General features: G+C 40.6%; 3 protein-coding genes across 3 annotated transcripts; 1 reads left to right on the top strand and 2 right to left on the bottom strand.

Annotated features, from left to right (window-relative positions):
- The first annotated feature begins 41 nt into the window (after positions 1–41).
- Positions 42–2,906, top strand: LOC139216773 (uncharacterized). The gene is made up of 4 exons (XM_070848004.1): positions 42–167; positions 751–1,429; positions 1,571–1,672; positions 1,823–2,906. Exons 2-4 carry the CDS (start codon positions 794–796, stop codon positions 2,762–2,764), a joined length of 1,680 nt encoding a protein of 559 aa, XP_070704105.1. The 5' UTR covers positions 42–167; positions 751–793; the 3' UTR covers positions 2,765–2,906.
- Positions 2,778–11,750, bottom strand: LOC139216774 (cytochrome P450 2K1-like). The gene is made up of 9 exons (XM_070848005.1): positions 11,477–11,750; positions 9,541–9,700; positions 9,253–9,402; positions 8,917–9,077; positions 7,945–8,124; positions 7,056–7,197; positions 4,517–4,698; positions 4,242–4,383; positions 2,778–4,150 (listed from the first exon to the last, which is right to left on the bottom strand). The coding sequence occupies exons 1-9, from the start codon at positions 11,666–11,668 to the stop codon at positions 3,966–3,968; spliced, it is 1,494 nt and encodes a 497-aa protein (XP_070704106.1). The 5' UTR covers positions 11,669–11,750; the 3' UTR covers positions 2,778–3,965.
- A 2,900-nt stretch (positions 11,751–14,650) lies between these two features.
- Positions 14,651–25,159, bottom strand: LOC139216374 (uncharacterized). Its single transcript, XM_070847465.1, has 18 exons — positions 24,962–25,159; positions 24,677–24,839; positions 24,444–24,593; positions 24,188–24,348; positions 23,778–23,957; positions 23,541–23,682; positions 23,247–23,431; positions 23,024–23,165; positions 22,758–22,943; positions 21,510–21,871; positions 19,635–19,809; positions 18,670–18,819; positions 18,401–18,561; positions 17,172–17,351; positions 16,822–16,963; positions 15,521–15,705; positions 15,267–15,408; positions 14,651–15,182 (listed from the first exon to the last, which is right to left on the bottom strand). The coding sequence occupies exons 1-18, from the start codon at positions 25,157–25,159 to the stop codon at positions 14,989–14,991; spliced, it is 3,198 nt and encodes a 1,065-aa protein (XP_070703566.1). The 3' UTR covers positions 14,651–14,988.
- Positions 25,160–25,488: the final 329 nt, after the last annotated feature.

Raw genomic sequence — 25,488 nt, 5'->3', positions numbered from 1 at the left:
ACAACTCATTTGTTTATTTATGTTGTCGATTAAAAAAAAATGTGAGCCTATGGGTGTATGTGTAGATGTGTATGTGTAGCTATGCAAAGAATACGTGTTTTATCGTGATACGTGAAATGATTTAGCCGTATAGGAAACACCAGTCGATCTTCCCTCTTGTCGGCAGGGTGAGCGCTTCACTTTTTAACGATGCTGTGCTAGCTGTTATCGTTAGCTAACTTAGCTCTGCTAGCATCTCGGCTACAGATGAACTTAATACCAAGTGACTGTATGGCAGCGTATTCCGGTCACCACGGCGAAAAACAGTCCGGGGAAATATAAAATGATGCATGACAACCTCTAACCACCTCGCACTATCACTGATCTATCAAGTAAAAAATATGCGATAAAAGAAACATTAAGCACCTGTGAAGATCTAATGTACTTTTCTCATTGGAGTATCAACATATATATATATCAATGTATATGATTTTCTTCTTGCTGAGATACTTTCATGCTGTAGAAGAACAGGAGTCTTTCTTGACATGACAGGGGAAAATATTTAAAAAAAAATCTAATCTCATAATCTCTTGAGAAACTGACCTGAATTTTTGTAACATTAATGGTGGCAGCAACACCCTGCTGCATCACTGGTATTTCTATATGTAAAAGATGTTCACAGCAGTCAAACGATTCACATGTTCTACATGTATTCCTCAGTATTATACACACACCAGTTACATGTTGTTTTTTTTTTTATGAACCGTGTAGAGATTAACAGCCTACCCTCAAGGTTCATCTGGAGTAAAAGACCATGGGCCGGCTGGACGATGCCGCCAAACACAAAGTGGTGGAGCTCCGGAAAGCTGGACTGAGTTTCCGAAAAATCAAAGCAGTGCTGGAGCTGGAGAACATCAAGGTGTCTGCCCAGGCCATCTACCTGTACCTGAGGGAGTTTCAAGGGAGGCCACCAGGGAGAGTCAGACCTGTGGAGGCTGGAAGCAGCACATCACCAGCACAGGTGCAGCCCCGACGTGGGGCAATACAAGAGAGCTGGAGTAACATTCATCTCCAAAACCTTCTGAGGGAGGCATCTCACCACACTGGCTTCACAGCCGCTGCAAACTTTGCCAAATCCGCAAATCTAGATTCTGGTGCAAAGCCATCAGGGTCCGGGGAGACCAGTGGAGGCAGCAGACTAGAACAGCAGCGCAAGGAGGACAAGGAAGAAAATGACATCCAGATCGTTAGTGTCACCTCTCTTGCACAGAGCAGCCAACAGCGAAGTCCCCAGTCCACAGTTACAAGGCCAGAGACGGGCACTGTGTCTTCCTCACCAATAGCTTCTGGAGCATTCATGAGGAAGAGAGCCACACCTTCTCCAGCCACCAATTCAATGCTGGCAGCTCGGAAAAGGCTTTTGGATAAAGCCCTGTCACACAGGATGAAGGTACCTACTTATTTATAGTTTCTCCCAATTGTTTGGTTTTGTAATTATTGTTTATGATAGCACTAAAGCTGTGTAGTTTGTCAGGTAATTATTTCTCAATCTTAACTTGCATACGTTGCTTTTCAATAGTCATTCCACCAGGTGGCATCATTGTTTAGGAGAGATCACCCAGATGTCCAAGGTGCTGATGTGAGAAGTTCAGTGCCACAACCACCTGAAACTTATGATCTGACCACTGAAAAGGTGAGAAAAGAGCTAAAGTCAAACGTTATAAGGGATCTCAGTCTTAATTAGCCTTAAGTGTGTGCCTGAACAATTAAAGATTTATTAAGTTTTATGTTAATAAGATTAAGATTGATTTTCACTATTTTCATATTCTTCTATGTTGCACAGACTGTTATTGAAGGTCCACCTGGCGGACAGAGACGTTTTACCTCACAGAGACCAGGTCTGTCTGTCCGTTCCCTTCACCCTCTCCCTCGAGTTGGCATTCGTCTTCCTAACCGCTCGCCATCACCCATAGCGTCCTCAGCTGCAGGGGTCGCCGTCATCCGTCTACAGACCCCTGTGGGCCAGGGCGCCACTCGCAGCGAGGGGAACCCAAGCCCCCAGCAGCCAGATGCCGGAGGGAGAGGCGGTCTGCAGGATCAGATTCAGACCCTGAGCTCTGAAGTGCGCAGCTTGGGTCTGGCAGTGAAGATGCTGGTGGAGCAGCAGTGCCGCCTGGAGAGGGAGCAGGCGCAGCAGACACACATTCAGAAGCAGATCCTCAGCACTCTACAGACTTTCGCCTCCAAATTGGGACGTTGTAGCAGCGTTCAACAGCAGCACAACAAAACTCCATCACCCTCTGATTTGCCGACAGCTTCTGCATCTACCTCCTTCAGCCAAGACACCTTCAACTTCAGTCAAGGCACGTACACTCAGTGCAGTCAAACCCAGCCAAGCTACAACTCTTTAGAGAGTTTAGAAAATGTAGAGGCCTTTAAATTGCCAGGACTGAGCCCTTCAAGCATGAATGGGTTTCCACCATGTAGCAATGCTGAGAACCTCCCTCTTACTCACACTCCCCCTCAAACACAACCGTATGCAGCTGCATACCAACAGCAGAACAGTCAAACACTCATGCCAACCTACACGCAGTCCTATGTCTCCACATACAGCCAGTCGCATTCTCAGACTTTCGGAGGATCAGAGAGTAAAACATCTGATTTCCCACGCAGCTGTTCAGTGGGGACTCTCCAGGACTGCAGTGTGTCCACCCAGCCGGTGATGACGTCTAACCACTCATCACAGGACCAACAGATCAATATTATCAAAGTAGAAGGACCTTAGAGTGCTTCAGATGCCACAGAGTGTTTTGGGACCATAAGGGCTTAGATGTGTTTTTTTAGAGTCACTTTAGAGCACATGTTTAAGACACACATGTTTTTATAATAAACACATGCTGTAGCATTTCATAAATTCATTGATTTTATTTCCAAAGTACATTTTAAGAGAATACAAACAGCAATAGAGAAAAGGTATTACAGAGCTGTAGTAATAATGTGTTTATGCCTTGTTTTTACTGGGGTTGTACTGAATAGTTTGTAGCTTCATTCAGAACGTTGACATTCAAAATGTAAATCATCTGTTTTTAAATTTTTCTATCCACTTCTATTTATTCTATTTAAACCAATGATGTTAACCATATTTCCACACAGTTGCAGATGCCTCAGTTTAGGGTTTAAGAAACATCGTGCTTGCCGGAGGCTTGTTAGAGCCTGACAGGCTCCTTCGTAGGACAACTGGTGTAGAAATAGGGGTCAGATATGTCAGAACAATGGCCAGTCCCTAATATATGATCATTATTACAAATTACAGGAAAAAAGATTCGCTTACCGCTCCATCAAGATGTCATCACTTTCATACCAATAACGACTAGAAATATGTCAAAGAGAGCGTCGGTTTGGAGACATTTTAACTTTATTCAAATTGAGGATTTATTTTAGGTTTTTTTGAAGATGATGTCATAACATATGATTGCAGACATTCGAAATCTCAGAAGCTTTTGTAGAAAAATGACATTCGGTACAGTCCCACTGTTTAGTATAGACACTGATTACAAAATAAGCAAAAATTGTTCTCGTTTATTCTTTATCTGTTATTTTTGTGTCACTGCGATGGCATTATGAACTGTTACTTTTCATACATATATGCTAACTATTCAGAAAAATAAAGAAATGGTCACAAAGCACATTTCAGTGTGTAAGGCAGCGTGTGAGAAGTTAAAGCATGTTCCGTGATTCTTTCATAAAATGTTTTAGTATTAGCACCACAAAGTTGTGTATATAAGTAATACACTGGAATCAGCATGATGATGGTGTGCAGCTTATGATCGTCACTAATGTGTAGAATATAAGAGCTGTAATAATGTATAACCAGAACTTCTATAGTTAAAGAAAACAAGGTTGATTGAATATTATGATTAATTGGAAGTCTCATGTTTAATAACTGGTCATTGTAACATTTCTCAGTGCGTGATGGCAGTGTCAGTTCACCGGCTGACGGCACACAGCTCATGAGGTGAAGGGGTGAGGCTGAGGCCCACAACTGGTGTCAGATCCAGCTCATCCTCTGTAACTCCAGGTGGAGGAGTGAAACGAAAGTGCTGGAGGAGGGAGGTGAAGAAGAGGAACAGCTCCATCCTGGCCAAACCCTCCCCTACACAAACTCTTGAGCCTGAAACAAATCAACGAATGTCAAATCTTCATGTAAAATTTGCAATTTGAATCAATGATTTCTTGGCGATAATCAACAAAATCACAATTACCTGCAGAAAACGGTAGAAAAGCATCTCTCTTCCTAAAACTCCCATCCTTATGGAGGAAATGCTCTGGGTAAAAAGTGTAAGGCTTTTCCCATTCGTCTTCATCATGAAGAGCAGATGAGAGCAGAACAAGCACTGGAGTCCCCTAAAACATGTGAGGTGATAATAAGTTTTAAGTTGTACATTCTTCTCATGGTTCCAGGAGTACTCTAGAGTGCATGTATGGATTTATATCAATGTTTTAATGGTTATAAAGAGCCTGTAAAGAATCGTTCTACCTTCTTGATGAAGTAGCCCTGGAAGGTGACATCCTGGGAGGCGCGATGCACACTCCAGGGGACGGCGTTGGTTATTCTCTGCATTTCATGGATGACGGCGTCAGTGTATGGCAGATTCTTCCTGTCCTCTACGCGCACCTGACTGTCACCTACCACCCTGCTCAACTCCTCCTGGACCTGGTCTGTGAATGATGAGAAAAAGCTGAACAGAAATGTTATGCTGTGAATGACAGCGCAGGGCTGGTCTGTCATTAAAGGTACAGTCCAGATACATGGTTTCCATCTACTTTCATTATATAGATAGTTTGAGCCAAACTCTTCACCCAATCTGCCCTGGTCTCCATGATCTGCAGCATTTTACCTTCCAGGGTGAGGCTGAAATGGAACGCTATCTCTTTCACGTGTTATTAAGGGGAATGGGGTATGATCTCCTTTAATATAGGGTGGCAGCGTCATCACAACCTGTCTGAGTAAAGTCCTCCTCTTCATCGCACTTGTGATGCCAATGGAGAAAATCATTATTTACATAAGTACATCCAAGCTTGAAACAATTCACTGAATACACTGGTTGGTTTGTGGAGGTGATTGTCTCACTGCACTATGAGCTAGAGGTTAGAGAGTTAGGGAACATTAGCTCACAGTTTACTGCATACAGTCGGTGGCTGGACTGAACGTACGATGTGGAAGTTACACTGGAATTTGTCATTTTTTAATCTGCCAGATTTCACAAAACTGGAGTGACAATTGTGATGGAAGTTTCTGGAGCTTCAGAGCTCAGACTTCTCCCCTGTAGTTTGTGATCACTGAAAAGTCACTAAGGTTCATTAATATATGAATGATATGAAAACATGCTGATTTGTTTTTCTGCAGGAATAATTGTTTTAAAAAAGACCATTTGTTTAAGGTATTACACATGACCTGATAATCCAATCTGAGCATCAACCCCACCGACACGCTTAAACAATGCATGACAGTGACAGGGGACCACCTTGTGGGTGATGGACAGACACAAACCAGCTGCAGTTGCTGATCAGACTACACTTGTGCTGGTTCCAGCAGCTGCTTAGCTTAGCTTAGCACAAAGACTGGAAACAGGGGGAAACAGCTAGCATGGCTCTATTTAAAGCTGCAGTGACTTCCTGTAGGCTCCACCGGTTTCTTAGAAAGTTGATGGTAATGATACTGGGTCTGATTGACAGGCTCTTTTCATTTTGTCTGACTGCTCAGCTGTTCCTTAGATGATATCTGGCCATGAATGGCGTCAAACTAGCAGCAGTACAGTAGTGAAATTCTGTATCACATTGTGCGTGGATTCAGCTGCCTATCCTGTTTCCTTAAACAAACTAGCTGCAGTTTGTCTATTCTGGTGCTTAAAAACCAAGATGGCGAGGGCCATGAAAACAATATGGCGACGCCTGTACAGCAGGACTCAAGGCCTCAAAGTGGCGGTCCACAAACCAAGCCCCGAGTCCAGATAAAAATTCATACTTGAAATGTAAATACGAAGATGGAATGATGCAGGCGGCACACAAACAGAGGCAGCGCTACGGAAACGAGTCAAGCTGGGCTTCCCCTATACCTGATATTGCACACCGATTGAATCTGACAGCGGGGGGAACACCCTGCAGAAACTCGGCGGCTCAACTCGAGGCCTCTGTTGGTGAGGGACACCCGCTGCATCATCCCATCTAAGGGAGGCGGGTCGACTCCAACTCAGTGGGTTTGATCTTTTCAAGGTCTATATACAAACTTCTGTATGACAACTGGTGACATCATTTATGACATCATATGTGAGGTCACTATTCCAACATGGTGACCAACTGTCATTAGAATTAGAATTCCTGTAATTAGAATCAGAATCAGAATCAGAATCAGAATCAGAATTCCTATAATAATCCCCAGGGGGGAATTGCTTTTTGTTACACACAGCTCCAAAAGAATAAGAATAAACTTCAAACACACACACACACACACACAAAAAAATCACCTGTGAAGTAACATAAGAGGCTAAAGCCTTAACACAACAAAAGCCTAGGGCTGTACTGGAAATGGCCTACTAGACTGGCAGTTTGTATTGAATAGGACAAAATGTAGTTTGTCTTATACGGTTTGCAAACAAAAGCAAAATCTGCAGCATGCATGGGACCAGTCTACTTCACCTACTGTGTCCCACAATGCAAGGCGCTTACCGTTGTATGAACAGAGACGTTTCAGAAAACCATGTAAAGTTTGACTTATTTCTCCTGAGCAGTCCACCTAAAGCGGTTAGTGAGGGAATTTCAGGCAAGAAATATGCTACCCAGCTGCTGGACATTCACTTCTGTTAGATTTACAAGGACAATTTAAGTGCTTGTTCCCACTTTGGTCGACCTGCTTTCTTGGCCGGTAGCCTGTTAGCTTAACAGTGGAATTTCCCATAGACTACACCCTCAGGACGTAGACCACCTCTCTTTAAGCCTGACCCTCTGGAAGAAGACTTAAATCAGTTAGTGTGCTGTGAAATATTTTTAATTAGTAAAGTGTTTTTTGTGTTCCTTACCTTGTATTTTTGGGTACTTGGCCATGAGCAGTAAGCCATATCTAAGAGAAGATGATGTAGTTTCGGTGCCAGCAGCGAACAGGTTCACCACAGTCACCAGTAGGTTGTTTTCACAGTAGTGAGAATCTGTATTCCCAGATGCCTTTACAAGTATTAAAACAATGAAAATCAGAGTGTCAGTAATACAATTACTGTAGAGGTCAACTCTAGAGGACTAATATTAGGCAGCTTCATTTGTAGTACTTCACTACTTAGCAATTCCATGTTGAACTGATTTAGTGTAATCTTTAACCTCTAGTTGTTACATATAGACTTTATAAAAGATGGAGCTCCTGCGTCTGAAAAGAGCCTTAGACATGCATTTATTTTTTTTAGCCAGCAGGGGGCAAGTCCACTGGCTCCAAAAAGGAGCCACACTTGATTTATTACCTCAGTAAACTCTTTCAGGGCGAGATTATGGTCTCTAGTTTCAAGTCTTCTTCACATGATGTAAATTATGTTCCCATTTAGAGTAAAATAGACCATATTGTATGTTAATATACAATTACATAAAATCTATCAATCAATAATTGACAAGACTGAAAACATATTTTCTTTTTACAGTTCTCCTTTGGTTAATTAATCCGTCCTATTTCTCATTATTAATTGTGTATATTTTATAATATCTGTCTTCACCTGTCAAGGTGTGGATTCCAGCACACAGTTACTTGAAAAGTCATCACATAATAGATAACAACAGACAAGTTGTAGGAGTTAAAAAAAATAAAGTAGTTTTTTTTACTATGAAAAGGTCATCTCTTAGAGCTTAAAGGTTTGCTTTTGGAGAGCCGATGGGAGGTCTTTACAGCAACTATTCAACTCTCAAAGCAGGTAGCTAAGATTTGCGCACCTCAAGGTGTGCCTTTCGGGCCAGAAAGGAATCCACCAAACCTCTGCACATCTGAGGGTTGAGAGTGTCCTGTAAACCCTCGACCAACTCTGCAACTTTTCTCCTATTAGCAAACGCATTCTCCATCATTTGCTTTCGGGCTCCAAGCCAATTGAACAGTCTTGGGAAGTAGTTGTATAACTGTCAAACAAACAAGCATATAAAACATGCTTAAAATCACAATCTATGCTTACTTGTGGGCAAGAAGATCATTTAACAAGCAGGATACTAGGATTGACATTATTAACAGATTTACACATGTTGCTTCATCAGATTCACTCTGTGTGTGATTACCATCAGCTGTGTCTTTAAATAAGCCAATAATAATAATAATAATAAGTCCAACAGGTTGACGTTCCCCATTACAAATGCACTTTAAAAAGCCAAAAATAATAGGCAATAGCAACTATAATTCTACTGTACAAAAGTAGGTATAAATGTTACATTTCGATTTCCACAACATAATGAGCCACAATTAATGTCAGAGTACAAAATCTGGCTGTTCCATGTCAAACACCACACAGGATAAGAAGATCTAGAATGCATACATTTCCATAAGATACCATAAATATCACAGTATCACAGAAGAACAATAACAATAGGTTCCATGTATGTTTTCACAGAGCAAAAACAAATCTGTTTCCTGTTTTTTCATTTTTAGTTGGAATTACTTAATTTTGATTCTGACTCCAAAACTAATTTTTGGCTTTGAAATAACAGATAATCAGATAATAATCAGATTTGCTCTTTTTCTATTTATAAATTACACACAAATTACAAGTTACCTGATGAAACCCAAACCCAGACAAGTGCTAAAGAATTATTCACCACACTGCCTGTTTTACGCTCAGCAGCTTGTTAATGATAGTTGGCTCCTGTCTTTGTGTACTCTGACATTAACCTTGATTCTAGCAATATGAACCATTGTAATACCTGTACTGAAGCAGAGCCCAGGAGCTGAGTGTTCTTATTAGCTCGATCCACCATATCTCTGAACTCTGGGTCATCGTATTCAAATCTGTGTCCATAAACACTAGAACAGATGATATTGGCGACAGCGTAGTTTACTGGCTGGTAGGTGTCAAAGGCTTTACCTAAAACAAAAAAAGATTTGGTGTTTCATTGGCGCGATTCCCCACCATTACAAACTTGGATCATCATATTTGACTATGTTGCCATAATGATAGTTAATACAGCACAACACTGAATCAAAAAAAATCAAAAGATACAAGAGTTTTATCACAAAAAACAAGCTTAAAATGTGGCTACCATGTTTTTCTTTGAGTACATCCATCAGGTGTTGACTCTCCTCTATGATTTTCTCTTCACATACTTTTTTGCCCATTCCAAAGTCTTTCAGGTTAGTCAGGGCAAAATGTCTCATCTCTTTCCATGAATCTCCATTTGCAAACACAATCCCTGCAGATGGCAAAATTACATTTTCTCATTTAAACATGGCATTGCTGAAATTGTTTGTAAATGAGTTTTTAAGTAGAACTAAATATTAGAACAGAAGCATACACAAATAGACAATACTAAACAGTTTGTGCTCCTCACCGTGTGTTAATTTCAGGTCGTTAATGATTGGGGAAATGTCTTTTTCTGAAAATGCATTGTGGTTGACCAGGGCCCGCTTGATTGTCCTGTACCCTGCCAGCACCACCACTTTTTTGGCCCCAAAATGGACTGTGAATACTGGTCCATACTTCTTGTAGAGCTGAAATAAAGGGGATGAAACACCTTCCAGAACGTAAAGAATGAAGTTTGTTTATATACATATATATATGCATATATATACATATATATATACATACATATATACATACAGTTGCAAGAAAAAGTATGTGAACCCTTTGGGATTACTTGGATTTCTGCATAAATTGGTCATAAAATATGTTCTGATCTTCATCTAAGTCACATCACTAGACAAACACAGTCTGCTTAAACTAATACCGCACAAAAAATTATAAGTTTTCATGTTTTTATTGAACACAACATGTAAACATTCCCAGTACAGGGTGGAAAAAGTATGTGAACCCCTAGGCTAATGACTTCTCCAAGAGCTAATTGGAGCCAGGAGTCAGCCAACCTGGAGTCCAATCAATGTGATGAGATTGGATGTGTTGGTTAAAGCTGCCCTGCCCTATAAAAAACACACACCAGTTTGGAGTTTGCTGTTCTCAAGAGGCATTGCCTGATGTGAGCCATGCCTCGCACAAAAGAGCTCTCAGAAGATCTACGATCAAGAATTGTTGACTTGCATGAAGCTGGACAGGGTTACAAAAGTATCTCTAAAAGCCTTGATGTCCATGTGTCCATGGTAAGACAGACTGTCTACAAATGGAGAAAGTTCAGCACTGTTGCTACTCTCCCTAGGTGTGGTCGTCCTGTAAAGATGACTGTGAGAGCACAGCGCAGAATGTTCAATGAGGTGAAGAAGAATCCTAGGGTGTCAGTTAAAGACTTACAGAAATCTCTGGCACATGCTAACATTATTGTTGACAAATCTACAATAAGTAAAACATTAAACAAGAATGGAGTTCATGGGAGGAGACCATGGAGGAAGCCATTGCTGTCCAAAAAAAACATTGCTGCACGTTTGAAGTTTGCAAAAGAGCACCTGGATGTTCCACAGCACTACTGGCAAAATATTCTGTGGACAGATGAAACCAAAATTGAGTTGTTTGGAAGGAACACACAACGCTGTGTGTGGAGAAAAAAATGCACAGCACGCCAACATTAAAACCTCATCCCAACTGTGAAATATGGTGGAGGGGGCATCATGGTTTGGGGCTGCTTTGCTGCCTCAGGGCCTGGACGGATTGCTGTCATCGACGGAAAAATGAATTCCCAAGTTTATCAAGACATTTTGCAGGAAAACTTAAGACCATCTGTCTGCCAACTGAAGCTCAACAGAGGATGGGAGATGCAACAGGACAACGATGCCAAAGCATAGAAGTAAATCAACAACAGAATGGCTTCAGCAGAAGAAAATACGCCCAGTCAGTCTTGACCTCAACCTGATTGAGATGCTGTGGTATGACCTCAAGAGAGCGATTCACACCAGACATCCCAAGACTATTGCTGAACTGAAACAGTTTTGTACAGAGGAATGGTCCAAAATTCCTCCTGACCGTCGTGCAGGTCTGATCTGCAACTACAGGAAATGTTTGGTTGAGGTTATTGCTGCCAGAGGAGGGTCAACCAGTTATAGGCTCACATACTTTTTCCACCCTGCACTGTGAATGTTTACATGTTGTGTTCAATAAAAACACGAAAACTTATAATTTTTTGTGCGGTATTAGTTTAAGCAGACTGTGTTTGTCTAGTGATGTGACTTAGATGAAGATCAGAACATATTTTATGACCAATTTATGCAGAAATCCAAGTAATCCCAAAGGGTTCACATACTTTTTCTTGCAACTGTGTATATATATATATGTAACTGGATATCCCGGTATATCCAGTTTAGCTCTCCATATCATTGACTTACCTCACACAGTGTACTGTGGGGTGATTTAGGGTTCAGCTGCAGCAAATTGCCAAACACAAGCAGTGGCCTTGGTCCTGGAGGCTCCTTTTTTTGATGGTTAAAACTGCAGAAAAATACATACAAGGCAAGTAGGATCCCAACAGTGCCCAGTAGAGTGGTTGTACTGGGGGACTGCAGAAAAAGGCTTTCCATTACAACCACATCGACAATGCTTGACAGTGTTTGTTTGTGTGTGTGTGTGTGTGTGTATGGGGGTGAAAGCCACAGCTATCACATCCAGTTACTCCTCTTTCTCTCCAGGTGAAGGAGGGAGAAGAAGAGCTCCAATTTGGTTCTCACAGCCTGCAACAATAAACAGCACATAATATATGTTTGACCCAGGCTTTATTTATTTATATAGGTCATTTTGTTAATGGAAAACTGGTCCAAAAGTGTGTAAACATTCTAAAAAATATGTGGTGAAATAGAGTAACCTCTAGTGAAACAAAGTTAATATGTGCTAGAGGTCTAGCTATATCACTAACCAGTTACTAGACAATCAGTTTTCAATCTGTTACCTTTAAATGCTGAATCATGAAGGATAGGCTACCATAACATCAAGCCAAATCACCAAGTATTGGATAGGAATAAGAGAGGCATGGGTACCATTTGAACTGGGAATGATGGAATAGCTAAAAAAAAAACATAAGTTGATCGTATTTTGTCTTATCTGTATTCAAGCCTGTTATTATAATGACATAACTTGTAATCACAAGGATTATTTTTTTAATGAAAAAGTGTTACATCATTTATGTTGCACTCGTGGCATTTCAATTCTACTTTGTGCCTCTCCATTTTGGCGTACACCATTCACCATCTTCCCAAGAATGAAACTGAAGAAAGGCACATGCAAAAATGTCAGTGTATGAAATGAATGAAAAATATTTTATTTTTTATTTTCATTTTTATTTTTATTTTATTTTCAAATGAAGTTGTAAAGCTCAGGGCTCTTGGCGGTGACCACAAACACCACATTTTGTTGAAAATCCAATGTGTAATTTTCCTCTCTGCCTGTCTATGTAGTATGTATGTTGGGACTGTATCATTTACAAATGACAATGTCTTGACATACATTTTCTGTGTGTGCTATACTTATTCAATGAAATGACGAATGAGTGAAATGGTGAAACTAACGAGACGTAAATATTTCTGGGACTTCTTGTAAATTCTTCAAAGGCTGCTGGAAACTTGTCTGCAAATGTTTGTCTCTTCCACCTGCTGCAGCCGCCTGATCTCTCCTAGATATCCCTCGTAGCACATTAACGCCGACAGCACTGGTTTCTGCAATCTGCTCTTAAACAGAGTAACTCTTAAACAAAGAGTCATTCATTACCCATGGAGACTATACAGCCTATTACCTGATGATTCTTGTGACTGCTGTAACTTTAATTCTTGTTATTTTGTCACTGTGTAACTTTTGGTTCTGTTGTTCTGAGATCTTAATTTCAAGCAGACTGCCTGACTAAATACAGATCAAATAAATAAAACAAATTAGTTTAGTGTCTTCACAACCTGTACAGCTTCAGTCCTCCATCTGTGTCTGTGCACAAGCCACAGCTATCAGATCCAGTTACTCCTCTTTCTCTCCAGGTGAAGGAGGGAGAAGAAGAGCTCCAATTTGGTTCTCACAGCCTGCAACAATAAACAGCACATAATATATGTTTGACCCAGGCTTTATTTCTTTATATAGGTCATTTTGTTAATGGAAAACTGGTCCAAAAGTGTGTAAACATTCTAAAAAATATGTGGCGAAATAGAGTAACCTCTAGTGAAACAAAGTTAATATGTGCTAGAGGTCTAGCTATATCACTAACCAGTCACTAGACAATCAGCTTTCAATCTGTTACCGTTAAATGCTGAATCATGAAGGATAGGCTACCATAACATCAAGCCAAATCACCAAGTATTGGATAGGAATAAGCAAGAGAGGCATGGGTACCATTTGAACTGGGAATGATGGAATAGCTAAAAAAAAACATAAGTTGATCGTATTTTGTCTTACCTGCATTCAAGCCTGTTATTATAATGACATAACTTGTGATCACAAGGATTATTTTTTTAATGAAAAAGTGTTACATCATTTATGTTGCACTCGTGGCATTTCAATTCTACTTTGTGCCTCTCCATTTTGGCGTACACCATTCACCATCTTCCCAAGAATGAAACTGAAGAAAGGCACATGCAAAAATGTCAGTGTATCAAATGAATGAAAAATATTTTATTTTCAAATGAAGTTGTAAAGCTCAGGGCTCTTAGCGGTGACCACAAACACCACATTTTGTTGAAAATCCAATGTGTAATTTTCCTCTCTGCCTGTGTATGTAGTATGTATGTTGGGACTGTATCATTTACAAATGACAATGTCTTGACATACATATTCTGTGTGTGCTATACTTATTGAAAATGACTTATTGAAATGACGAATGAGTGAAATGGTGAAACTAACGAGACGTAAATATTTCTGGGACACCATTCACCATCTTCCCAAGAATGAAGTCCTCAGTCCTCCATCTGTGTCTGTGCAGAAGCTGCATTCAGGCACAATACTGAGTGAAGGTCACCTGTGTTTAAGCAGCCCTCGGAGCACGATTCAATATTCCCCGGCTGTCCTGGGTAGGCAACTGTGACTCCTTTGAGTTTGAGTATTTAAACACAGCGCTGCCCTGAGGGGGAAAGAGGTCAACAGGGAACTAGCTCATTCAGCTTTTGCTAATAGTTATGGATGGATATAGAAACACAAGAGCTATATCACTTAACATTTGAGTCTGAAAAGATAAAGGAAGGTAGGGAAAATGAATCACAATATCTGTATCATCTAAGGAGGAGAGTAGATCCACTGTACATTAGGAGAAATGCAGGTTTTTACTGTTATTCTGTGTGTTTATGTGTGCATGGTGCAGAGTGAACTACTACACAACAGGTTAAAGCAGATCCATCTTTAAGCAGATACACTGAAGGAGTGTACAAAGAATGCTGCACGACGCCTCCAGGACCTCCACACACTTAAATTATTGTACATTTTGTAATTTCTGTCTTTCTGTTATCTGTCACGACAAAACAGAAACATTTACAGACACACAAAACTAATAACTCAAAACAAAACCACAGTAAACTACTCTCAATCAGAAACGTTTTCATTGTCAAGTTTGCATTGAATTAATTAATTGGTAACTGATTGATCTAAAGGGATTTACTGGGATCACACTTACAACGGTACAATCAATAGTAATTCATATATTAGTCAATGTGTCAATAATGGTAAAACAGCAGTTTGAATGCTGCAGCTGTAAATTAGCTTGTGTTTACTGTACAGGTTAAAGAAGTTAAATCTGATCCTCTCAGATTTTGCTCCGAAACAACTTGAACTAAAATTTCCCTTCACACAGAAGTGAGAAAAAGATGAGAGTAGTGTCACTGTGCAACAGTAGTGTAATCTAAAAAGCATTTGACAATGCTTAGAGTGCTTTAAAATTTTAAAATTCCTCTCGACTGACGGCACACAGCTCGTGAGGAGAGGGGTTGATGGTGAAGCCCACGGCTGGTGTCAGATCCAGCTCATCTTCGCTAACTCCAGGCGGAGGAGTGAAACGAAAGCGCTGAAGGAGGGTTGTGAAGAAGAGGAAGAGCTCCATCTTAGCCAGGCTTTCTCCGAGACACACCCTGCGGCCTGTAAGAGAGCAAGCTTCAGGGTAACCGGAAAAACTTGAATAAAACTTAGCGTCGACGGGAGTTGATAAGTGAGCTTGCTAACCTGCAGAGAAAGGCATGAATGCATCTCTCTTCACAAACTTTCCATCCTTGTCCAAGAAATGGGCAGGATTGAAGGTGCGTGGGCTCTCCCACTCACTCTCATCCCATAAAACAGACGCCAAAAGTGGATACACAGTGGTCCCCTAAAGAAAAACAGTTTATTCACACTCACAATGTTTTAAAGGGCAGTGCAAACTTCTACTTTTAAATCAGGCAGCTAAAAGAATAAAGCTGAATGAAATGGAAGATTTTTACCTTTTTTATGAAATAGCCCTGGAAGGTCACATCTGTGCTGGTGACATGAGGAAGAGATATGGGAAGGATATTCGCCAGTCTCTGTATCTCGTGGATGACGGCGTCAGCGAAGGGCAGGTTCTTCCTGTCCTCCACTCGGACCTGACGGCTTCCGACCACCATGCTCAGCTCCTCTTGGACCTGGTCTAGAAAACACAACATGACAGTGGCTGATGAATAAAGCAGCAGTAAAGCACATTTTTCTTGCCAAAATCTGCAGAAACACTAAACATCATCATCAGAGAGAAAGGTCATATAGTCCACAGCACTTTGCAATTATAACTATGTCACAGACTGTTGCACAAGATTAGATTCATCTCAGTGGTTTTAGTGTAAATGTCAGACCAGATGGGAGAGCAACGTCCATACAGATATAGATAAGTATTTAGTTTTTCTTATGTATAACTAGTCTCAGTTGGGTTCTTTTCCTGGTGTATTTGCATTTAAATGAGAATTACACAATGGCCATTGATCATTTAAAGGTCTGGTTGTGCAAAGGTTACGTAAAATACACATTTTTACTGCCTTTTCAAAATAAATGTGTCCCCGATGTGCCAACAGACCACCAAACTATGAGAAAAGACCATCCTCCCTCTTTTTCACCTGCTGTAAATGTGTGTGAAAACACATTGTTTACTCCCTTTATGATGTCATGATGATTTGTTGATGTCGTGACCTGCTCCAGCCCTTCGGCAGGCTGACTATCCCCACCTGCTGAAAACCTGAATGCACCTCGTCCGCCATTGTTCATTCCTCACCAACACCATCAACAAAGCACGCACATTCTTGAACACGAACAATAAACCAGTTAAACCTTCTCTAGAAGGACCTAAAAATACAAGTATGAACTTGAAAATTAGGACAATATGGGACCTTTAATCTGTGGTTAACTATGGTTAAAAGTTTTCAAACTTGTTACGGTACCCTACAGTATGTGTCTGTGCTTTTCTTTATCATCATTTGATCCCTTTGTATTCTTATTAATTATTATTATCATTATCTGTTTTAATTCATACGATTTGTCTGTGGAATAGGACTTAAAATTTTAATGCAATGCGAGATCAGCATCAGACTAATGGTGTCATGGACGAATTGTAAATGTGACAGTGGCATTGGGAACTGTGGAAACATGACATTGCCTGGCTTTGACTCCCCTGTAAAAGAAAGAGGGCTGGTAAAAAAGTAAAAACCAAACGAAGGGGAAATCCACAAACTGTAAAAGAGATTTGTAAGATATTTGTGCTTTCTGTCATGTCACTCACGCTGTATTTGAGGATATTTGGCCATGAGCAACAGGCCCCATCTGAGTGTAGTGGCTGTAGTATCAGTGCCAGCCACGAACAGGTTGCCAACAGTTGACACGAGGTTCTCGTCGCTGTAGTACGGGTTCGCGTTCCCTGAATCCTAGTGGAGAAGTAAAAGGCTGAATGTGTTTATTCTATTAAAACGAGGAGTTCTAAGCATTTGTCATCTTCCAGCTATAGATTGTTTTCATAGAAATGAAACTATACATTTTATGAACTCATGTAAAACATCAATCAAGTCATAAAAAAAAATCCTAGAATTAGTATTTATATATCATATATCATAATATTAGATCAGAGTTTAATACCTCCAGCTTCTGTCTGTGGGCCAGAAATGAGTCCACAAATCCTCTGCACATCTGAGTATTCAAAGTCTCTTGTAAACGTTTGATCAGCTGCTGTATTTGTCCTCTATTGCCAGCAACATTCCTCTTGAGAAGCGTCCTGTTGCTTGCCAATTTGCCCATCCACGGGAAAACATTGTACAACTGTTGGAAATAAATTGAGAATATCACATATTCCAGCTGTGTGTATTGTGTACCGCAAAACGTTTTAAACAAAGAACACGAAAAAGAACAGACGATATGAAACCACAATAAAAAGGTCTGTGACCATGAGGCTGTAATTCTAAATGACATCTCACAAAACAAAATGCACGTTTTTATTGTGTCTTATCTTAACTTATCTCATCTTAGACTGAGGAAGGAGACACGTCAGTCTATTAGTTGGTGGACGACAGAATGAGCAGGTGGAGCAGTGGATGTCCGACTTCAATGATGGCCAATCAAATTCAGCAATTTGCTGCAGTGTGTGTGCTATATCTACTTGTTAGAATAATTAATTATTATATATATTATAATATATATATTATAAATAATTAAGAGTGTGCGGACTATTTATTTAACATGCTGTAACGACTCATCATCATCGGATATGGTCACTTCTTGTTGGTTTGACACTGTATGACACACTGCAGCCAAGTCCATGTGACTTTTTAAGATCTTCTTGATGACATGACCTGACTTCAAAAATGAAAACGGGAGAAACGGAGTCTCTCTTGACCTGATTAGCTGCAGACATAGAGAAATAGTCACGCTCCAAATTAAATATGTGACATGTGAGAGGGGTGTCTGCAGCTCAGGAGGTCATTCACTGATACTTATTACATTCTGAAGATTAACAAACTCCCTCTGGGTCTGGGGTTACGAAATAGGCTGAAGGCCTTTGATAAGTGTCACTTTTGTCCATCATGTTTAATTAGATTTAGTAGTTATCTGAGTTGAAACTAGCGCACAAGTCATGATCAGCTGTGGCCAAACTATCAATATCACACTTGAATGCAAGTACAGTTAGTTTCAAGAGGAAATGCTTATAATACAGAGCCACTGATTCAGTTTTTTCATTACAGTCAATGTGTATTTTATGTTTTCCTGAGCATAAAGCCCCACAATAATTTGCCTTGTCTATTAAGTGTAAATGCAGCATTTAACAAGCTAACACGGTAGACAACACGGTACAGGAGAAGAAAAAGTGGTACCTGGATTGAAGGAGAGCCTGAAAGTCGGACATTCTCGTTGGCTCGGCTCACCATACTTGTAAACTCTGGATCACTGTAATTAAATCTGCTGCCATAGACAATTGAACAGATGATATTTGAAACTGCGTTGTTAACTAACTTGGTAGCAACAAAGGGTTTACCTAAAATAAAAAACACACAAAGAAATGTGCATGAGCATAACAACAAATGATACAGAGTTCCATATAAAGTCACTCAGTAAAAATACAGTAAAACAGGAGAAAAATTACCTTCATGTTTCTCAAACTCTTTGATCAGATACTGAGTCTCCTCAATGATTTTCTCCTCTGCTGCTTTTTTGCCCATCCCAAAGTCTCTCAGGGTGCTCAGAGCAAAACGCCTCATTTCTTTCCATGATTCACCGTTGGCGAATAAAATACCTGAAGTGAAATACAAAAGTACAGATGTTGTATTAAAATGGAATTAGTGCCATTTGATAGCTGATTGAAATATTTTCAGTAAAAACGTGAGCGAACATGATTATTTGTCCTGTCTGAGTTTTCCCACAGTCATGTCCTCCAGGAATATCGTTAAAACGCATGATGCATTTGGCTGGCCTCTGGTTAATTTTAGTGTTGCACTCTAGAGTTAGCCTCTGCAGAAATGGACATGAAATACGGTATAGATATTCATGGTGCATGAATAAAGATAATTCAAGCCTGCGCGATCATGTTTGATGCAACACGCAGCTGTTTTATCTGCCAGTTAATGGCCTTGGAAAAACCCAAGAGTTAACGTCACTGCGCTAACTTATCCTGCTAGTCTGTTAGTATAAGCGGGAAGAAGTACAACAACCCAGAGTTAGCATCAGATAGTCTCAGCAAAGTGTGACAGCAAGAGAGAGTTTTTTTTAATAGGAAAACAAACAGCCAATCGCTCCTCTTCTTATCTTGCAAATGTAACAGTGAAGCTCAGCTGTATCCCAGAAAGTGTCACTTAAGTAGTTAATTTTTAATCCAACAAATTACTTTATTCACATTGAGGATTTTTTTATGATGAATTCATAGGCAGACATTCAAAATCATCAGAGACATTTGGTACAGCCCTTAAATGCAGCTTTAATTATTCTTATTGTGTGCAATGGAAGACTTTGTTCGCAATTAATCACATTTGAAAATGTTTGAATTTAATTTAATTGGTTTAATAAGCTTACACTGTGAGTGACTGTCGTTACAATCTACTCTTTTATTCTTACCTCCTTTATCCTTATATGAACCATTTAGTTCATTAGCTATTGGAAAGATTTCTCTCTCTCCAAACTCCACAGCATGGTGGACCAGTGCCTGCTTCACTGTCTTGTATCCTGCCAGGATTACCACTTTCTTGGGTCCAAAATATACCGTGAACACTGATCCATATTTCTTGGAAAGCTGGGGAAAAGCAGAAAATATTCTGGTCATTGCAAATTTGAAAAAAGGAGATTTTTACAACATTATCCTATATATCTTATATTGTGTTTTACAGGGTGAGCAGTATAGAGCTCATCAGAGAATAATAATGGTATATGTCAATTCAACAGTATTTACATTATGACTGAAGTCTGGCCACACACAGTATATTACTCAGTGACTCTCCCAAAATCCCAAACCAAGAGAAGAAATATAAGAATTAAGAATTCTTCTTTTCATTGTCTTGTTATCTCAAATGGCGAGCACTATTAATTACATTTTCCCTTTTCATAACTTTGCAAAAAGATCTTGTAACACAGGCTATTTTTCTAAAATTAGTGGATAAAGATTTGTTATCTGTGAGATTTGTTTTTCTAATTTACACGATTAAGTAAGAAATAACTACTACTTTTTCTTTTTTTTAACTTTTTAAAACAAGCTGTATTGCAAGTTTTTTAATGTTCTGTTCTGTGACAACAGTCACTGATGGGTGATTGGTGCACGTTCATGCTGTTATTGCTAACATTATGGTTATTAAAAAATACACTTTAAGTGTATTAATGTCAATTTTTACACATCTGAGTTTGTTGGGAATTAAGCGTTTGAATGCTTTATCAGCAGTATGTTAAAGAAATCATGTCTTATTTTCCTTTTTCTTGACAAATCAACATTATAAGAAATGTTCTTGAAGATGCAAGGGCAGCGACTGTCACAGCTTTAGCGGTTCTCGGGTTCAATTCAACTATGTCATTCACAAATTCACTTCACGTGACGGAGTCCTGTGCACGAGTGTTGGACATATAGGCTTTGTATGTAACACTTATGCAGTTATCTTTCTTGTGATGTGGCAGCCTGTAACTGCTGTTAATGAGCTTTTACACAAAGTTACTCATTTCTGCGCAGTGATGGAGTAAAACACTTGTTTAAAAGATCCAATAAGACACCAAAGTAACAAGTATTACAAATGTATTACAGATATTTCTCTTAAAACATTCTGTGAAAGGCCTCTATTACTTGAGCCATTCAGGCAGGAGTGTTTTGGGAAGATGCCTCTGGTCCAAGTCCGTCCCTGTAGGCCTGATATGTGCATCCCTTCATTTTTGGACCTTTGAGGTAGCTGTTTTAACCCTTTTTTTGCAGGATGTCATCTTACACATTAGCTGGTGTGAAGAAGCCTATAAATACATAGACATGGGCAGCTATACAGCACATATTAAGACTAGATCTAGGCCAAAATAGGAAAAACGTGTTTACTAGACTTTAATGCCATTATTATTTATTTCATTATTCATTAATTATGCTATACTTTGATACAAATTCTTCTATTAATTCCTGTATTTTCTGAAAATCTAAAAAAATAGCTGTGTATCCTACATCACCTGAAGCCCTCTGCAACACTTCTGACACCTTGTGTCACGTGACCTTCTCTTCGCCGGGCTTTTATTTTGGTACTTCCGCTGACCGCCAGTGCGAATTTGCATATTAGCTAAATATTTACTTCCACTCAGGAAATTTAACATTTGACATTTGACATTTGCGTTTAACATTGAATATAAAGATTCAACAGCATTTCAGCTTTAGTTCCCACCGTCCGTTCAAAGCCAGACTGCACCGGAGTTGATCACAAGGAAAACTAGTGTGTTACCTGTTGTGTGGAGTTCACCTGAAAGGCTGTGCCCTACCTCCAGCAGAGTCATGTGGGGTCTCTTCAGGTCCAGCTGCAGCAGGTTACCAAGCAGGGGGAGAGGAGCAGGTCCCGGAGGCTCCCTGTCGTCCGGGGAGCTGAAGCTGGAGTAAAAATGCAGCACCAGCAGGACCACGAAGGCCGCCAGCAGGGACGCCGAAGCGGAGGACTGGAAAAGATCTTCCAGCATGATCTCAGAGTCACCCGGAAGCTGCCTCCTGTTAAACGAACAAAACCCCCCCAAAACGTTGCACCACACTGCTCCACTGACGGTGCCACTGTGGGACTTAACGAGATAATTGCAGGTCGCTATCAGGAGAGTGAACTTTCCCGAGGTGGAGTTGTGCACCAGGGCCCCGCCTTATTTGTGGGGTTTTAACCAATCACACGTCAGGACTGGTGTGATGGAGGTGTGATGGAGGCCAATAACAAATGTCATCAAGGTGTTAAAGCAATTCAGAAAAGAGAAAAAAAAACACCATATCCTTGAACCCTACATCTTTATCCTGGACTTTAAGGCTTTTTGCACTGCACGTTATGGGTGTTTTCCTCTTCAAGCACACCTGATGTAAAGGAAAGGGTTGTTTTTAGGCCTCTACAGAGCTTCATACAGAAAATCTGCAGAGGCCCAATAAGCATCCCCCCCTCCCCTCCTTCCCTTTTACTGCTTTGTCTGAAACAGACTCAAACTGTACACCAGTAGTATGCAAAAAAAATGTATTTGCATGAATACATGTTCTCCTATTTTGTAGCTCTGTTAGCAAACTCATATCTAAATGTTCTCTCTCTATATATATATCTATATATTGTTGTCATTAAAAGCAGTTGCAGATGAGGGCGGTCACAGTGCAGCTGAGGAGGCTGCTGTCTCCTATATGAGGGTGAGTAAGACTGTCTGACCTGATTTCAGTCTTTGGATTGCACTGATAGCGATACTTGTCTAATTGTAAACCTGTTACATTTGTAGGTCTTCAGGTATTGTTTATTCCTTTATTATGTCTATATTTGCACACATTTGCATTGCACTGCATCTGCTGCACAATAATTTCCTTCAGGATGAATAAATACCATCTTATCTCATCTTGACAACATACACAGCAACTGTACAAACATGAGCCGCAGTTCAAGTTCAATAAAGCCAAAGTTCATGACTGCAATTTGCTCTGTTAAAAATTAAACATGTTTAAGTTTAAAATGTGACATATAAAGACTCAACAGCGGTCAATAAGTTCCAGCTCTTGTCAGCATCGGTGACTGAGGGCACACAGCTCATGAGGTGAAGGGGTGAGGGTGAAGCCCACCATCGGTGTCAGATCCAGTTCATCCTCTGTGGCTCCAGGTGGGGGAGTGAAACGAAAGCGCTGGAGGAGGGAGGTGAAGAAGAGGAAGAGCTCCATCTTAGCCAGACCTTCTCCGGGGCACATCCTGCGACCTGGAAGAGATTTAAACTGGATCAAGTCTTTACAACTGTAAAATATCCATATAGTGAAAGGTCACACAAAGATGTTGTACCTGCAGAAAAGGGCATGAAGGCGTCTCTCCTCATGAATGTACCGTCCTTATCCAGGAAGTGGGAAGGGTTGAAAGTGAGTGGGCTCTCCCATTCGCCCTCATCATACAGGACAGAAGTAAGCAGAGGAAACACAGTAGTCCCCTGTAGGAAGGGGCCAAATTACTATTTTTTCAACATATCTAACAAAAACTGATGTGTGTGGATTTGAACTGAGCACCTGACCTCTTTGATAAAGTAGCCCTGGAAGGTGACGTCTCTGCTGGTTTTGTGAGGAATAGCCATGGGGACGATGTTGGCCAGCCTCTGTGTCTCGTGGATGACGGCGTCAGTGTACGGCAGGTTCTTCCTGTCCTCTACTCTCACCTGACGGCTTCCTACCACCCTGCTCAGCTCCTCCTGGACCTGGTCTGGATGCACACAAAACAAGAATTCAACCTGATGAATGTGTGATGCAAGAATAACCCAACTTTCACATGAAATGAAAGACAAGACAAGCACGTGGATGTGTGTTTGCACCTTGAATATGAGGGTACTTGGCCATGAAAAGTAGACACCATTGGAGTGTATTTCCTGTGGTGTCAGTTCCAGCTGCAAACAGGTTTATCACGCTGTAGATCAGGTTGTCATCATGGTAGTGTGAATCCTTGATTTGAGACTCCTGGTACAACATACAGAAAAGAGGGATTACATGTTATGATTGATTGATCTGTATTATCTGCTGAGTGGTGGGTTCAGTGGAGTTGGACGCCTCACCTCCAGATTTCGCTTACGGGTCAGGAATGCGTCGACGAAGCATCTGCACATGTCAGGGTTCAGAGTCTCCTTCAGATCTGCTATGATGCTTTGGGTGTCCTGCTTGTCAGCCTCCACATTCTTCATCAGATCCCTCCAGTTTTTAAGAAAAGGGCCCAACCAAGGAAACATATTGTATATCTGTAATGGAGCACGTGTGCAATTGGATTTAAATGCACAGCTCTTCCAAGGAAATTCCTATTTTCCTTATATTAAGTATCAAATTACATAGTTCTTTCCAGAAAAATCATTAAAGAATTAAGTTCTACCAAATATTTCATGGACTACAACACCAGTATAATTCATCTCTCAAGCCTTAGTTTAACAACAATGTCAAAGTTTCTTGTAATCTTTAAGTCGCTCAGTAGTACCAGGATAGGGGCTGATCCCGTCAGACGGATGGATTCGTGGTCTCTCTCCACCATAGCTTGGAAAACAGGGTCTTTGTATTCAAACCTCTTTCCGAACATTATAGCCGATATAATATTTGAGGTTGCATAACAAATGGCCTGGGTGTTATCGAAGGCTTTACCTGAAAGAAACAGAGTTACGGACAAGAGATAGTGTGTGTGGCTCTTTGGGTATTTGAGGGACTGCTGCATAAGCCCTTAGCGGAGACAATGTCACCTTCATATTGTTCAAATTCTTCAATCAGGAAGCGACATTCCTCAATGATTTTCCCTTCACTAATCCGTTTGCCCATCCCAAAATCTCTCAGTGTAGTCAGAGCAAAGCGCCTCATTTCCTTCCACGAATCGCCATTGGAAAACAGTATGCCTGGAAACAAAAACAGTTGGCATGAATAAACAGGTGCAAAGGCAAGTTAGGAAACAAGAAAAACCCTCAAAACATTTTCTTACCATGTCCTTTGTTGAAATCATAAAATATGGGGGTGACCTCTCTGTCTCCAAACTCTTCTGCATTGTTGACCAGAGCCTGTTTGACTGTCCTGTATCCTGCCAGAACTACCACCCTCTTAAGTCCTAACCAGACTGTGAACACTGGTCCATACTTTTTAGACAGCTAAAAAGGTGGAGGAAGGTAAAAGTATAAAGATGTAATACAAGTGCTAAAATAAAAAATAAACTGTCTTCTAACGCAATGGAAAGAGTCAGATTGTTTCAGACAAACAACACATTCCTCACATCTAAAAGAGAGCTGTCGAGTCTCTTGAGATCCACCTGAAGCAAGTTGCCCAGCAGCGGAAGAGGTTTAGGTCCCGGAGGCTCCCTCTTTTTGCCTTGGGGGTTGCAACTGGAGCAGAAAAGGTGGAGGACCAGCAGGCCCACAATGGCCGCCAGCAGGGAGGCTGAAGTGCAAGACTGGAGAAGCTCAGCCAACATGATCGTACAGTGACGCGGACCTGACTCCTTCAGAGAACACCAACTTTTTCACTGAACAGCCGCTTTGAAAGTTAAATGAGGGGATTCATGCTAGGCTGTTAAAACCATGGCTTCCTGAACCTTAGTGATGTTGCCCTGGCTGCCTCTCTGGGTGGGGTTACAGACCAAGAGTCCCCGCCTTCTTCTAGACAGTCTGCACCAATCACAACATGAATCACACCAGTCTCACCTTTTCAGGAGGTGTGAAAGAGCAGGAGAGCAAGAAAATCACAGATATAATCATGCTGTCAGTCAGGATTAACCCAAATCTGGAAAATACAGGGGTGAAA

This window comes from Pempheris klunzingeri, chromosome 17, assembly GCF_042242105.1.
Source record: "Pempheris klunzingeri isolate RE-2024b chromosome 17, fPemKlu1.hap1, whole genome shotgun sequence".
Taxonomy (NCBI): domain Eukaryota; kingdom Metazoa; phylum Chordata; class Actinopteri; order Acropomatiformes; family Pempheridae; genus Pempheris; species Pempheris klunzingeri.
Note: the sequence above shows the minus strand (reverse complement) of the source record. Positions and strands in the feature narration are given on the sequence as shown.